The sequence below is a fragment of the Boleophthalmus pectinirostris genome, unplaced genomic scaffold (assembly GCF_026225935.1).
Source record: "Boleophthalmus pectinirostris isolate CB_2022bp ecotype Guang Dong unplaced genomic scaffold, ASM2622593v1 HiC_scaffold_17, whole genome shotgun sequence".
Lineage (NCBI taxonomy): Eukaryota > Metazoa > Chordata > Actinopteri > Gobiiformes > Gobiidae > Boleophthalmus > Boleophthalmus pectinirostris.
In genome coordinates, this window is record NW_026571115.1 from 4909140 (window position 1) to 4926446 (window position 17307).

Sequence of the window (17307 nt, forward strand, 5' to 3'; positions counted from 1 at the left end):
TTTTTATATCAGATGCATTAACTTGAATTTTTGGCCTTGTTGTTTACTTCTGCTTGACCGGGCCCTAATGTGACTTGTCCCTAGTGTTTGATTTGACAGTGAACACAAGAGAAATGATTTGGAGACAGTCGCTCACACATCACAATATAATATAATAACAAAGAGAAATATAAAAGGTAATAATAAACTCTAGATGTGTAGCAAAAAAAGATGGTGTATGGTGTGTGTTGGTGTAAGTGTCTCTCCTCTTGATTTTGCTCTTCCAGTGTGGCTCTTGTGAAAAAAATAGTATCACTGAGTTCGAGTAAAGTTTGATTTTACAATATATTTATTAGTCTTTGCAAAAAAAAAAACAAAAAAACAAGCACATACTTTTGTTCATTTTCAGTTCAAACACACAGTAACATGTGTAACAATAACTGACTCGTCTCATTCAAGTCGACCTGAGTCTAACTGACAAGTACTGTGCTTTTTTTCTCCCTGAAAGTGACTGTTACTTTACCAAAATCATTAAGCTCCACACACTCATATCTGTGAGTAAAATAAACGAGCTGAACCCGAGTGTTCCATTTGACAGTGCACACAAGGGAAATTAGAGAAAAAATATAAAAGGTAATAATAAATTCTAGATGTAGCAAAAAAAGATAGCAGCAGTGTCAAATAAGGCATAATTATATAAATGTAATGGAAAAAAACGAAATAAAATAGAAAAATAAGCAATAATAAATAAATAAATGAAAAACCTCCGCTAAATACAAGAGGTCAAAAGGGAAACAGTGCAGAAATGATGTGATGATTGACAGGACACGGGGTTATGTGTTACAGAAGTGAGGAGACACATGCACACATTAACAAACACAGACAAAAAAGTTTTAAGATCGTCTGCAAAACTCAAGACGAAACACAAAACGGATTTAAACGACACATTTGTTCCGCACGCCTCGCTCTGTAAATGATGAATTCGTGCTGTAAGTTGAAGCAGGAGCTCCTCAGGTCCCTTCCAATAACACAGACGTTTCTTTTTGCTCATATTATAGTTGGGTTTTCCGCCTCGAGTCTCCTCAGGCGGATTTTCAACCAACCAGGAAATCTTTGCATCATCCCCAGATTTAAGATTCACCAAAGGAAAAGGAGAAAATCATCCAAAGTTTCACAGAACAGGGTCAAAAAGTTCAAACTAAATTCAGGCAATATTAGATTAAAGGTTCTATCGTACGCAAAACACACTGTGAGCTTCAAGACGTGTTAGAATGTTGTTCCCTCCTCAGAAACAGAGCTGCAGTTGTGTTTTGTTTCATTCACATGTTTGAGTAAATCTTTATTATTAGTCTGTAAACATCTCCGAAGCTCTAAACGCTCTGTTCCACCTTGTGATGTCATGAACAGCTCCTTTGACTTTTAGTTCAGTAGAGTTTGGCAGTTCCAGATCTGAAATCATCCAAATTCCAGATTCTAGTGAAGGTGTGTGAGTTTAAAAACACAGTGGAGCACTTTTGTATTATCACATCACTCTCATTGTACTGTCCTTGCACTGGCTCCCTGTCACTCATTTTTTTAATCCTTTTATTCGTCACAATTTTTTGGACATTATCTGTCAGATGTGTTTCAGCCCTGCGCTTCCGCTCGTTCACTCAGGTCAGCACTTCATTCTTTGCTTGTGGTTCCAAAAACTTAGAAAGAAAACTTAGATTGGAGCGCTCCTTCTGTAGCCGGGCTGGTGCCACCTAGTGTCTCCGCTCAATTTGCCTCCGCTCAATTTCATTTCTCTCCAGTGACTAGGTCAGGACAATACAATACACCAGACGCTTTGCAAGAACCCCAGAAGTCGTAGACCAGGCACCGGCCAATCAACTGTGAGCTGTTGTGCCGGAAATTACTTGGACACCACTGAGCATTCCGGAGCATTACATACGTCATGACCAAAAGTACCTGCCTACCATCAAGCGAATTAATCCTAATGCTGTGAGGTCACACAGTTTCCACAAAGTGAAATCAGAGGTCTCCTTGTCTGCTGTGGGTCCAGTGTGGAAAGCACTGGTCCTGCACTTTACACTGAGTCACTTTTGTTTTTTAAATCACCTCTTAAACCTCACATGTTCACTTCAGCATTTCACTGTGTTGAATGTTGACTTTTAGTGTCGGCTGTGTTTTTGTGTGTCTTATGCTTTTTGTTCTTTGTGTCTGTTTTGTGACTTTTTATAATTATTGTTGTGCACTGCACTTTGGTCAACTGGGTTGTTTTTTAAAATGCATTAGAAATAAAGTTGGATTAGACATGACATTAATTCATTTCTTGATTAATCATTGCATTTATACAGCACGTCTCAAGACACACACAACTCTTTACACTTCATTATTCAATCACTCAACACTCAGTGGTGGTGAAATACTACTGTAGCCACAGCCGCCCTGGGGCAGACTGACTCACACACACACACACACACACATCCACACACACACCACTTTCATATTAGGTAATGTGGGTGAAGTGCCTAAGGACACAACAACAGTTTTTGCCACTGGCGCCCCCCGGTGACACCTGATATTCTCAGTGGTCTCCATCCAGGTCCTGACAAGACCTGTATGTGCCTGTATGTCCCTGTATGTCCCTATATGTCCCTGTATGTTCCTGTATGTCCCTGTATGTCCCTGTATGTCCCTGAATGTCCCTGTATGTCCCTGTATGTCCCTGTATGTCCTGTATGTCCCTGTATGTCCCTGTATGTCCCTGTATGTTCCTGTATGTCCCTGTATGTCCCTGTATGTCCCTGTATGTCCCTGTATGTCCCTGTATGTCCCTGTATGTCCCTGTATGTCCCTGTATGTTCCTGTATGTCCCTGTATGTCCTGTATGTCCTGTATGTCCTGTATGTCCTGTATGTCCCTGTATGTCCCTGTATGTCCCTATGTCCCTGTATGTCCCTGTATGTCCCTGTATGTCCTGTATGTCTGTATGTTGTATGTCCTGTATGTCCCTGTATGTTGTCCCTGTATGTCCCTGTATGTCCCTGTATGTCCCTGTATGTCCCTGTATGTTCCTGATGTATGTCCTGTATGTTCCTGTATGTCCTGTATGTCCCTGTATGTCCTGTATGTCCCTGTATGTCCCCTGTATGTCCCTGTATGTTCCTGTATGTCCTGTATGTCCCTGTATGTCCCTGTATGTCCTGTATGTCCTGTATGTCCTGTATGTCCTGTATGTTCCTGTATTCCTGTATGTTCCTGTATGTGCCTGTATGTCCCTGTATGTTCCTGTATGTTTGATGTTTGATGGTCTGAATGTTCTGCAGTATGACACTGGAGATTTAACTATCTCCATGGAGACAAGCAGGCCTCATCACCAGGCCAAAGTTCAGGTCAGATCTGTGGAGTAGAGGGTCCTCTCATGTATAATGCATGATTTTTGTGGTACTTTTGAGAAATAAAAACATCTGTAATTGAATAAATACAAGATGTATTTGTTTAATTCCACACTGTGGAGTATCCCAGGGGAAAGTAAGAATATCACCATGGAGACCAGCTGAAAATGAGAGCAGTTAGGTGATGTGCCTTTAATATAAGTGTTCTCTGTGTTACTTGCAGCAGAGTGGTCAGCCCGTCTCCTCATTTGAACATTGGCCTTGGCTCCTTCTCTTTTGTTTGTGGTCCGTTTTAAAGTTCTTGGTTTGATAAGAACTTAAAGAAGTGTTTGTGTTTTAAAGTCACACAAAGTGCTGAGCTGTTTTAATCTGTTTAAGTCAACAGCAGCCGCCTCAGATACAGAGATGCCCCACGGCCCCACGGCAGCCCCACTCTCATTTCAGATAATCATCCAGCGCAGACAGCGCTCCTGCACGAGCTCACTTTGCAGTGACATCACGCTGGGGGTCTTCTACATGTGTCTCTGTGGTGGAATGTTCAGCAGTTATCATGGAGACACAGTGCCCAGACTAGAATAGTAAACACTGCCACATAAGTTTTAAGATTGTCTGAAAACTCAAAAGTGATTTAAAGAGCACATTATCAGGAGCCTGTGATCAGTCTGAGTGTTCATGGTCCTGATCAGGAGTTTGATTTTCAACTAAACGGTGAGAGTGACTGATTTTTTGTTTTATGTTTTTTCAATAACCTAATAACATGAAAGTGTGATAACAGTCGTCTCAGTGAAAATCAGATCCTGGTGAGTGTCTCCATTTTGTCATCATCTGTGTTTCTCCAGCTCGGCTCTGAGTTGGTTGGAGACGTCGTCCTCCATGTTGTCGTCGTCACAGTTGATCTCCCACACGTGAGCGTCCTCGTCCTTTTCCAGTGTTCCTCAGGAAACTCCTCAAACCCTTTGTCCTCCTCCAGAACACTGAGGTCCACGGGCTGGTTCTTGTCCAACATGTCTCTGTGTCTCTGGGATGTCTCTGTATCTTTGTCCTGTGTGTGAACGGAGTCAACTAACTGAAACCGTGGGCTAAGGCTAGTTAGTCTGTGACTGTAATTTGTGTGTAAGACTGTTGTGTAACTGCACAAATCAGCTCGTTCGTTGTAGTTCTGGTCAGATTGTGATAAAACAAAGCTCAGACAGAACAGTGCCTTCAGTTAGCGTCACACCTCCAAAGTATCAACAGAATACATTAGCTCAGCATTTTGTCCAACGACAGGACTTTATAAATTACATTTTTTTTTTTTTTTTAGGATTTGACATTCTATTGAAACTGGGGCTGGGATCATTAAGAAGTTGCTGATACAATACATACCTCGATACATAGGCCACGATACGATAAGTTTTATTTTCGATATAAAACGTATCGTATTCGATATGATATACTTCAAATCGATTTGATGCAGTTCAGTGAAAAACAAAGGCTAAATCATGGCTCTGATATTAAGTCCACTAAGTCTGTGCAAAGTGAATATGAGAAACACCATTTTACTCAAAACTGTGAAAATGTTAACACAACTGTAGCTCTTACACAAAATAATTTAGTAAAATAACCTAAAAATACTCTTGGTGATATATCAATACAGCAGCTCACGATATCGATACTGTATCATCAACATAAATCCTACAATATTTGGATATTTTAATATTTTTGCACAGCCCTAATAGTCACCATGGCAATCAACTTTCAAAGAGTGTTTTCCTCTTCACCTGCTGCAGGTGTAAAAACAGACTTTTACACAAGAGACACGGAATTTAGACCTGAAATTATCCAAAAACAAATTTTCTTCTTACTTTCTGTTGATGCAAGGTGAAATAGAAGGAATGAAACAAAACACACCTCCAGGTCTGTTTGTGACGAAGAAACTGAATTATAACAGATCAGAGAATAGAAAATAAGAACTTTTAAAGGACGGGTCAGGCTGTGTCTCAATGTCCATCCTAGTCTGTAACTCCTCATTCAGTACATAGGCCCGCACTCTTTAGCGCCCCCTACAGTGCACTCGGACACCAGGCTCACTACGGTCGGGTCACATGACTCTGGTGTCTGCGTGAAAAAAGTCTAAAGGCTAAACTCTGATAAAACTTGATTTCTCATATAAAGAAAGATGACATCAGACTGACAAAGACAAGTGTTTATGGACTAATAATTATCAAGTTTTTCCTCATGCTGGATTTCACGTAAACAAACTGAATTTTTGGCTTTTTGTCTGAGATGTAGAAATTGCTGCGTGCTGAATGTGTCCTGGGAGTCACTTTGGAGACATAACTAAAACGTTTGCTCTTGTATGTGGGCGACTGAAGGCAAAGGTGCAATTTGTTCATGTTTGGTAGTGGTTCTGTGAAGTGTGTGTGTGGGAAATGTTTTCTTCTTCCTAGGAGGGGCGCAACAGAAAATAATTAAGAAGCACTGCGTTATGGTAATGAATAAAACAGAAGTAACTTGTTCGCTCAGACTGATTCTACTTTTAAACTTAAAAATCAGTTTGATAATGTGGATATTTAGCAAGGCTGGTGCCACCTAGTAACTCTGCTCAATTTCATTTCTCTCCAGCGACTAGGTCAAGAATCAGAATACACTAGATGGTTTACAAGAACCCCGGAAGTCGCAGGCTGTGCACCGGCCAATCAGGTGTGAGCTGTGAAGCCATGACGTCAAACTCGTCGCGTCTGTCTGGGTCCATTTTTGTGGAACAGCACAACAGTAAACAAAGCACAGACGAAGACAGACATTCTGTGTTGGCAACGATTACCGAAATCAAGGATTTAAAGCCGGAACAAAAATAATGTTTGGTGAATTTTCTCAAGGGGAAAGACGTTATTGGAGCATTACATACGTCACAACCAAATAGCAGCGACTGGTTAATTAAAAAAGTACCCACTTAGTGTTGAGTGAACGAATCCTAATGCTGCGAGGTCAGACGGTTTCCACAAAGTGAAACCGGCTCATGGATCAGAGTAGGCGACTGAAGGTGAGGGTGTGTTTTGTCCATGTTTAGTAGTGGTTCTGTAGCCAGTCTGGCACCACCTAGTGCCTCCACTCCACTTTAATTTCTCTCCAGGAATCAGAATACACTAGACGGTTTACAAAAAGCCTGGAAGTGCGAGTCTAGGCACCAGCCAATCCAACAATTCCCGAGAGGATTTAAAGTCGGAACAAAGAGAATGTTTGGTGAATTTTATCAAACGGAAAGACATTATTGTCCTTTTTTCCTACGGGATTTGGAGCGTTACATACACCATGACCAAACAGCAGCGATTGGTTAAATCAAAAAATGTACCCGCCTACCATCAAGCGAACAAATCCTAATGCTGCGAGGTCGGACGAATCAGGCTAGTGGTTCTGAGGAGTGGAGAATGTTTTCTTCTTCCTATGGGCGGAGTGATAGAAAATAACTGAGAAGTACTGTGTTATGGTCATGAATAAAACATAAGTAACTTGTTCACTCAGACTGTCCATCTGCCTCACGTCAGCACGCCGCCCCTCTCCTTTTCACGCTCTCGCTCCTTCCTGTGTACAGCGAACACAAGCCCCTCCCACAGTGCGGCTGATTAGAAGAGCAAGACCAAACGTGAAGCAAAAACCAGTCTAAATTTGAGTTCCAGTGTTGGCACAAAGCAGGTCTACAGCATAGAGCGGATCTACAGAACAGACCTACTGCCACATTTGGCTGAAGTTTGTCTAACAAAAGTGACAAATGCATCTGTGTTTGTCACGATGTGCGTTTGGTTTGGTAAATGTGCAGAGGCTGGTAAATATCACTGCAAAACCAGAAAAGAATGTAACTCCAGTTTGGAACTTTAAAAAACAGGTTTTAAAATCTTCCTTCACTTTTTTCACAGTTTTGTGTAAAGTGCCAGAGGAAGTTCTCTTAAAGAAGAGGTTCTCAAACTGTGGGTGAGGATCCAAAAAAGGGGCACAGAGTGTTTCAGTGCAGTTTGCTTGGCTTTGTATTAGGTAGATCATTTTGACTTGGTCATTTTGTAAGTAGCTCGCATGCTGAAGTGTGGGCACCCCTGATGTAATGGATGTTCCAAAACCCAAACTGTGCTTGTATATGTGCAGAAGATACAATGTGAAAAGAGTTATTTTTGCATCAGATGGGCCCTTTAAGATGTCGTCTTTCTTCTCTTGATAGTTCTTCATGTTAGAATGTTTATCCTTTGTGGAGTTTGTTGGTTGAAGATTTGGTGATGGGACAGATTTATGAAGCTGCTGGAGAATATGACACACATTTACACACACATTTTGACACAGAAAACCATTAACTGGAAGTTCCACAAACCTGCAGTGGGGCATTCCGGCCGTTGTGGAAAAGGTTTATGGCGTGACCCTGAATCGTGCGAGTAGGGAGTAGTGTGGACATTCGGACACCGTCTTAATGAATCTTGCACAGGACTGGGAGACGCTTGACCCGCAGAAACACGTGAAAGGGACAAATACAGACACACATTTGCCTGCAGCTACAATAATATAAACCTAACCTTCTTTCTAACCTGAGGGACTACACTGTCTCCTCTGTCTGTACCATCTGCTCCTGTCTAATCAAACCTGGCTGTGTGATTAGTGGATTCTTGGAGCAGGAGACAGAGAAGTGAAGTTCTGTGATTGTGGCACAGATGGAGGCAGACATTTCGTATTCAGATATTCAGACGTCTCACAGCTCATCGACAAAGCTCCTGCTCCTGTCAGCGGAACAATTATAAACATCAAACTCAAAACTGTAATTACACGCAGAAAAGAAACGGGAATATTTGACTTTTAATTTGAAGAGTGAGTGAAACAGGCCTCATTCTGCGGGTTTGTCTGAGGAACATTCTCATCTCATCAGTGGAATTTAAAGATGCATTGTATAACTTTAGTGGTGGAGGGTACATCAAATTCTTTTCTCCATGGAGATGTTCTTGTTTTGTCTAGAATGTTTCACAGTGTGGCATTAAACCTTTCTATCTTCATGGAGCCCAAACTAGTTTTTATAGGAATTTTTGAGTTATAAAACCACCTGTAATTAAATACATGTAAAGTAGAGCTGTTTAATATCATACTGTGGAACATTCCAGGCAGAATGATACCATCTCCATAGAAACAAGCAGGTGACAAACCCCCACCAGAAAAGTTACACAATGCACCTTTAAAAGTACTATCCCTCAGGTTATTTGATTTTTTGTTATCAGATGGCAGATGTGAAAACTGTTCCCCTGTTCACCTCACCTGTCCCCTCTCAGCTGCCCCCCCCCCCCCCCCCCATCTGGCCCTCCCCTTTCACCTGTCCCCTCTCATCTGCCCCCCCCCCCCGTAAAGCTCTAACACCGAGAGAGTGTCCTACGTAAAGCTCTAACACCGAGAGAGTGTCCTACGTAAAGCTCTAACACCGAGAGAGTGTCCTACGTAAAGCTCTAACACAGAGAGTGTTCTACGTAAAGCTCTAACACCGAGAGAGTGTCCTACGTAAAGCTCTAACACAGAGAGTGTTCTACGTAAAGCTCTAACACTGAGAGAGTGTTCTACGTAAAGCTCTAACACTGAGAGAGTGTCCTACTCTAGCTCTAACACTGAGATAGTGTCCTATGTACAGCTCTAACACTGAGAGAGTGTCCTACGTACAGCTCTAACACCGAGAGAGTGTCCTACGTACAACTCTAACTGAGAGAGTGTCCTACGTACAGCTCTAACACTGAGAGAGTGTCCTACGTAAAGCTCTAACACCGAGAGAGTGTCCTACGTAAAGCTCTAACACTGAGAGAGTGTCCTACGTACAGCTCTAACACCGAGAGAGTGTCCTACGTAAAGCTCTAACACCGAGAGAGTGTCCTACGTAAAGCTCTAAAGCTCTAACACTGAGAGAGTGTTCTACGTAAAGCTCTAAACACGAGAGAGTGTTCTAAGCGTAAAGCTCTAACACTGAGAGAGTGTCCTACGTAAAGCTCTAACACCGAGAGAGTGTCCTACGTACAGCTCTAACACTGAGAGAGTGTTCTACGTACAGCTCTAACACTGAGAGAGTGTCCTATGTACAGCTCTTTTAAAGTTCAAATGAAAAAGTGATTATGGTCAAATCAAACATGTCTCATGTGTAGTTGCACTGTGATTGAAAATAAATAATAATGCATCAGTTTTATACAGCACTTTTTTGGACACTCAAAGAGACTTCACAGATCATTATTCATTCACTCAACACTGAGTGGTGTAAGCTACTATTGTAGCCACAGCTGCCCTGGGACAGACTGACAGAAGCAAGGCTGCTAATCTGTGCCACTGATCCCTCCAACCACCTTCACTCATGCACACACCACTTTCATACTAGGCAAAGTGGGTGAAGTGTCTTGCCTAAGGACACAATGATACTTTTTGTGACTGGCGCCCCCCAGTGGCTCCAGATTTTCCCAGTGTCTCCATCCAAGTACTAACCAGACCCAGACCTGCTTTGACAAACTGGTATGATCTTCTATGGACATATATTTGCATAAACTGAATGTGTGGCCAAACTGATGGCAAAATAACAGGAATTGTGCCATGACTGGACTGTGCAATATTTTGGACTGTGTAATGATGGGAACTGTGTAGTGAGTGGAGTGTGCAATATTTTATAGTTTGGCCCCTGTGACCCCTGCCCTTTGGGTCCACAAATGGAAATGAGCCTTAGCGTACAGTCGGGTGTGTTTACATTCATGTTGTGTCATGTTTGTCCATTAACTCTGTCCCAGTCAAATAAATAAATCAATCAAATTAATAAATGTTCTTCTTACTCTCAGACAGCAGTAACATAGACAGCCTCTAGTGGTGAAGTGTGAGAATACAACAGGGCGAGTCAGTCACTAGAATTCCAGGTGGCAGCTTTAAAGCCACACTGCGTAATATAAGACTAAGATTACAAAAATAACTTCTGGAATGTTCACAGGTTTATTTGTTTAATGAGGAAACAAAACAACAAAAATAATAAATAAATAAATACAAACAAAATATAACATATAACATATAATTAAGTAGTAAAGTATTAGTAGCAAGTTTTAAAGTAGTAGTAGTAGTAGCAGTAGTAGTAGTATTAGTAAGAGTAGTAGTAGTAGTAGTAGTAGTAGTAGTAGTGGTGGTGGTAGTAGTAGTAGTAGTGGTGGTAGTAAGTAGTAGTAGTAGGTAGTAGTAGTAGTAGTAGTAGTAGTAGTAGTAGTAGTAGTAGTAATAGTAGTAGTAGTAGTAGTAGTAGTAGTAGTAGTAGTAGTAGTAGTAAGTAGTAGTAGTAGTAGTAGTAGTAGTAGTAGTAGTAGTAGTAGTAGTAGTAGTAGTAGTAGTAGTAGTAGTAGTAGTATAGTAGTAGTAGTAGTAGTAGTAGTAGTAGTAGTAGTAGTAGTAGTAGTAGTAGTAGTAGTAGTAGTAGTAGTAGTATAGTAGTAGTAGTAGTAGTAGTAGTAGTAGTAGTAGTAGTAGTAGTAGTAGTAGTAGTAGTAGTAGTAGTAGTAGTAGTAGTAGTAGTAGTAGTAGTAGTAGTAGTAGTAGTAGTAGTAGTAGTAGTAGTATAGTAGTAGTAGTAGTAGTAGTAGTAGTAGTAGTAGTAGTAGTAGTAGTAGTAGTGGTGGTGGTAGTTTATTCTGTAATTTTTGCAGCACTACAAAAAATAAATAAATAAAATTAAAAAATCAAAACAAGACATATAAAGTCCACCTCCATGGATCATGACTGAAGGAGTTTAGGCTGAAGTAAAAGTACTTCTAACACCAAACCATATAAAACAATGACAGAATTCAGCGTATGAACAGCAAGTTCATATTTACAATTTCACTTACAACTTAATAAGAGACAAAAGATAAATTAAACTAAATTTAACACATAATTCATTCATTCCAGAGATTTATAGCTTTGAAAACATAACACTTTATACTCTTTTTTAAAGGAGACATATGTAAGTCTGAAAAGTTCCTCTTCTCATGTTCCAGATGTGTTAGATCTACAACAGTATGTTTCCACACACGAGAGTGTCCAGTGCCTATAAGAGTTTCTGTTTTCATTAAGTAAAATACAACTGACATCTATGTCTGTTCTATTTGAGCACGTACAGCAGCCTGTATGTTCCATATGTGTATACATGAACATACATGTACTTTAGCCTCATACTGTATGTGTATTCTGTGTACCAAGAGTTCATGTGTACATGTCCATTCTACTCCTTATCATAAACTACACTGCAAAAAACTCAATCTAGTCCAGTTAACATAACTTGAATTATATGAAGTTTTATCATGATTTGAGTAAATTTCACTTGACAAGTAAAATGATGTGACAGTGGAACAAGACTTTTTATATATGAAAATACATCTTCCTACACTTAAAATAAGAAAAACTACAACTTTTTGCTCTTAAAATAAGAAACTAAATGGAATGTTGCTTGAGCTGACACTTATTCCAATGGTCGATCATTTGACTTGTCAAGGTGAATTGACTCACATAAAGTTAAATGTTCTTAATTGAAGTCATTTTAATTGAGCTAGATATTGTTTTTCTTCCAGTGTATAAATGTTGATGGTGTGTTTTGTGTGAGCCTCTGGGGGGCGCTCACCAACATGTCACATGGAGCATCCTGATATTATTACACTTCTATCATGTCTCTGTTCACGTGGATATGGAGTCAAGTCTTATCAAGCACATTGTCCTTTGTCAACATCAGTGTGTTTGTGTGTGTTTCAAACACACACCAGCTCAGTGTTAAAGTGCACTGTGTAACTTTTCTGCTGGAGGGTCCATCAAATACTTTTCTCCATGGAGATGTTATTGCTTTGTCTGGTATGTTCCACAGTATGGTATTAAATCCTTTCTGTGTTCATGGAGACCAAACCAGACCAAGTGACAGGTCAGATCTGTGGAGAGGCGACCCCTCTCACAGTCACAATGTCTGTTTTTCTAGGTATTTTTGATCTTTAAAACCACCTGTAATTGAATAATTGTAAAGTAGAGCTGTTTAATGTCACACTGTGGAACATTCCAGACAGAGAAATAGTGTATCCATAGAGACGGAGGTGACGGTCGACCAAAATGTTACACAGTGCAAGACCTTAAAGACTCAGTGGAGCAGCTTTTAGGAGTTTTGGGGTTTTGGGGTCACCTGGAACACTTCAGTCCTGGATTGGGTCGGGTTCTGGATCTTTGCAGGGTTCTGGGTTCACTCCTGGACTGGGTCAAGTTCTGGGTCTTTGGGGGGTCTAGGTTCAGTCCTGGGTCTCTGGGGGGTTATCTGGGTTCAGTCCTGGGTGGGCTCTGGCTCTGGTTCCATGTCCGGGTTCATGTGCATGGTCTTGATGTACTGCAGGTGGCGCTGGGCGTGGACCTGGTTCTGATGGACGTAGAAAAAGAAGAAGAGGACCAGAGCGAGAAACCACACGCCCATCGTCAGAAGCATCACCAAGTCCACCTGCACACAACATGGAACATCATGAACATGGAGAATCTCTGTGGATACTACTGCAGTGACATCACACTGGGGGGGTTCTACATGTATCACTATGGTGATATTTTTAACAAATCCCATGGAGACATTTTCAACATTTTCTTTTGCAATTGGACAACGTTAGGGCCAGTCCACCTCAGTTCACCCATTGAATTAAACACTACTTTGTCTAATTTTGATGAAACTTGGTATATTGGTAAATCATAGCCAGAAAAGCCAAAATTTCAAATTTTAGTTTGATCGTATCAACAGTTTCCAAGATATCACAATTTAATTTTTTCTTACTTTTTGGCATGGTCACAGAAATTTAACTTGCATTTACTCAGGAACTATTGGTCCGATATCATAAACCAAGATGTCTCTGGAAAGGAGGCATCATAAGGAATCCAAATCTGACATTATGATTTCCCCTTTCCGGGAATACTTTCATTTTTAATATCGGACCAGTAGTTGCTGAGTAAATGCAATTAGAAATTTGGGGACTATGCAAAAAAGTGAAAAAATGAAATTGCAATATCTCAACAACCGTTACTCCAATCATATTAAAATTTGAAGTTTTGGCTTTGTTGGCCATGACTTACCCATACACCAATTTTCTTTGCAATTGGACAACGTGAGGGTTCAAATCACATGTTTTTTCGGGTGAACTGAGGTGGAATGACCCATTAGCAAACACTGACAAAAAAGTTCTAAGATGAAAACTCAAGGAAAAAAAACAAATGGATTTAAAATCTCTGTAATTACTGGGCCTATCCACATGAAACAAAAACTGGCACAAAGTTCAAAGTTTTGTACAGTTTCCAAAAATGAAGCCATTTTTCAACCCCAAAGACGAGAGTGTTTCAGCTGAAAAAAAGTTTGACTCAAGTTGTGGAGCTGATCCCAAACAAATAATGAGAAGGAAAAACATTTGTGGATCAAAACTTTGGAGTTTGGACAGAGAATCGACTAATGAGTTACATCGGCCTCTGCCTTTACTCTGAAACTGGATTTACCTGTTTCCTCACAGACTCACACAGATCCCAGTCCTGGACCAGGACCAGGACCGGAGCCCCAACTGCACCTGTCAGAACAGAGGAGTGTCAAAGAGAAGCACAGAGAGGCAGCTGTGGTACTAACAGCAGTACTAACAGCAGTACTAACAGCAGTACTAACAGCAGTACTAACAGAAGTACTAACAGCAGTGCTAACAGTAGTACTAACAGTAGCAGTAGCAGTAATAGTACACAGTTGTAGTATCATACCCAGGTTGGGGATGTTGGAGCTCTGACAGATGACGTCGTTCAGAGACAGTGGGTCGAGCTGCAGTTCGGGGAGCGCCTCCTGCAGGAGTACAGAGGTACTGCAGGTCACTGTCACATGCTCAGAGGAAAGTCTGAAGTAAAAACATGAGTGTGATGTCGACGTGTGTGTTTACATTGAGTCACAGACATTTATCTGAACTCTGCACTTCTACACACACGATACTAGAAATAGTCCATCACTGCTGCAGTAGTAGTAGTAGTAGGAGTAGTCGTAGTAGTAGTAGTAGTAGTAGTAACAGTAGCAGTAGTAGTAATATCTAATAGTGGTAATAGTAGTAGTAGTAGTAATAGTAGTAATAGTAGTAGAAGTAATAGTAATAGTAATGGTGGTAGTAGTAGTAGTAGTAATGGTAGTACTAGTAGTAACAGTAGTAATAGTAGTAATAGTAATAGTGGTAGTAGTAGTAGTAGTAATAGTAGTAGTAATAGTAATAGAAGTAATACTAATAGTAGTAATAGAAGTAATAGTAATAGTTGTAGTAATAGTAACAGTAGTTATAGTAGTAGTAGTAGTAATAGTAGTAGTAATGGTAGTACTAGCAGTAACAGTATTAATAGTAGTAGTAGTAATAGTAGTAGAAGTAGGAGTAATAGTAGTAGTAGTAGTAATAGTAGTAGTAGTAATAGTACTAGTAATAGTATTAGTAGTAGTAGTTGTTGTTGTTGTTGTATTAGTACTAGTAGCAGTAGCGGTAATAGTTGTAATAGTAGTACTAGTAGTAGAAGTAGTAGTAGCAGTAGTAGCAATACTAGTAGTAATAGTAGTAGTAGTAATAGTAGTAGTAATAGTAAAAGTAGTAGTAGTAGTAGTAGTAAAAGTAGTAGTAGTAGTAGTAGTAGTAGTAATAGTAGTAGTAGTAGTAGTAGTAGTAGTAGTAGCAGTAGTAGTAGTGATATAAGTAGTACTTGTCTAGTACCTGAGTACTGCAGTTGCAGTGCCAGGGGTTGTGGGTCAGGTTGGTTCGGGCTTGGAGTCCACCCAGAGACGCGAGCTCCAGCACTGACAGCTGATTGGACGAAAGATCCAGGAAACGCAGAGAACCGGACAATCCCCGAAAACACCCGGGGTCCAGGGACGAGAGCTGGACCCGGACCAGACCAGGACAAGGTCAGACCAGAACTTAACAAAGACTAAACCAGGACTGAACCAGCCTTAACCCCAGGACTAAACCAGGACTAACCCAGGACTAACCCAGGACTAACCCAGGACTAACCCAGCCTTAACCCAGGACTAAACCAGGACTAAACCAGGACTAACCCAGAACTAACCCAGGACTAAACCAGGACTGAACCAGCCTTAACCCCAGGACTAAACCAGGACTAACCCAGGACTAAACCAGGACTAACCCAGAACTAACCCAGGACTAAACCAGGACTAACCAGGACTAACCCCAGGACTAAACCAGGACTAACCCAGGACTAAACCAGGACTAACCCAGGACTAACCCAGGACTAAACCAGGACTAACCCAGGACTAAACCAGGACTAACCAGGACTAACCCAGGACTAAACCAGGACTAACCAGGACTAACCAGGACTAAACCAGGACTAACCCAGGACTAAACCAGGACTAACCCAGGACTAAACCAGGACTAACCCAGGACTAACCCAGGACTAACCCAGACTAAACCAGGACTAACCCAGACCCAGACCTTGTTGTGGGACAGGTCCAGAGTCTCGAGGCGGTGCAGGTGGGCAAAGGCGTTTGGAGGCACAGAGCGGAGCAGGTTTCTGTCCAGGAGGAGTCGGACTGTGTGCACGGGGACAGCGGCCGGGACCTGAGCACAGGTAGTACACACACACAGATAGTACAGGAGAAGTAGTAGTAGCAGCATCACTTTATGTAATATGATTCTTATTGATTTACTATTTATTGCCTATAATGTTTCTAATCTTTTTCTGAAACTTTATAAACCAAGTTATTAAAACATTTCCCAGAGTCTCCAGTTTATTCAGTTTATTAGTTAGCATGTCAAGAATTGATTTTTTTAGTAGTAGTAGCAGTAGTAGTAGCAGTAGTATTTGAGTTAGTATCTGAGTAGTACCTGAGTGAGGGCGCGGCTGCTGCACCTCAGGGTGAAGAAGCCAGAGGGCGACTCTGAGCCCTGACACACTCTCACCGACACCGCAGAAGAAGATCCCGCCCAGGCACCGGAGGACCAGAGAAGAAGAACCAGGACTAGGGCCATGGTCCAGAACCAGGACTAAACTAGAACTACACCAGGACTAAACTGGTACTAAACCAGGATTAAACGAGGACTAAACCAGGACTAAACCAGGTAAACTAAACCAGACTAAACCAGGACTACACCAGGACTAAACCAGGACTACACCAGGACTACACCAGGACTACACCAGGACTACACCAGAAACCAGGACTACACCAGGTCTAAACCAGGACTACTCCAGGACTAAACCAGGACTACATTGGGACAAAACGAAGACTGAGCCAGGACTGAATTGGTTTAGTCCAGGTGCAGTCCCATGTCTAAATTAGGACTAAAAAGTTCCAGAACCAGGACTAACCTAAGACACAAACAGGGTCAAAAACCAAGTCTAAACAAGAACTACCCAGATAAAGGGTCACAAATTTATAACAAATTCATCCTAACCAGGACTAATCTATCGAATCAGAAAATCTAGGTTTAAAAGAAGACTAAACCAGGTCCAAAACAGGTCTAAAACAGGTCTAAACAGGTCTAAAACAGATATAAACAGGTCTAAACAGGTCTAAAACTGGTCTAAAACTGGTCTAAACAGGTCTAAAACTGGCCTAAACAGGTTTAAACAGGTCTAAAACTGGTTTAAAAAGGTCTAAAACAGGTCTAAATCAGGTCTAAAACAGGTCTAAACTGGTCTAAACAGGTCTAAAACTGGTTTAAACAGGTTTAAACAGGTCTAAACTGGTCTTAGACTGGTGTAAACTGGTCTAAAACTGGTCTAAACAGGTCAAAACAGGTCAAAACAGGTGCAGCACTACAACAAAGCCATGTCTAGACAGGCTCCAAATCCAGGACAAAACCAGATCTGAACCAGGACTAAACCCAAACTAAATCTGAACTAAACCAGGTCCCAAACCAGGACTAAACCAGGTTTTAAGCAGGTCCAGAACCAGGAATAAACCCACCTGAAAAAACCCTGGACTATACAAGGCTAAATC

The 17307-nt window shown here is 41.1% G+C and overlaps 2 protein-coding genes across 2 annotated transcripts; both read right to left on the bottom strand.

Moving 5' to 3' along the window:
* Positions 1 to 4180: 4180 nt before the first annotated feature.
* On the bottom strand, positions 4181 to 4365 carry sem1 (SEM1 26S proteasome subunit). The gene is given in 2 exon segments (XM_020921805.2): positions 4181 to 4284; positions 4287 to 4365. Coding segments are annotated over 2 exon segments (183 nt in total).
* An 8271-nt stretch (positions 4366 to 12636) lies between these two features.
* LOC110157460 (leucine-rich repeat-containing protein 3-like) lies at positions 12637 to 16336 on the bottom strand. The gene is made up of 6 exons (XM_020921806.2): positions 16193 to 16336; positions 15800 to 15925; positions 15065 to 15229; positions 14088 to 14166; positions 13839 to 13906; positions 12637 to 12807 (listed from the first exon to the last, which is right to left on the bottom strand). The coding sequence occupies exons 1-6, from the start codon at positions 16334 to 16336 to the stop codon at positions 12637 to 12639; spliced, it is 753 nt and encodes a 250-aa protein (XP_020777465.1).
* Between the last annotated feature and the right edge of the window lie 971 nt (positions 16337 to 17307).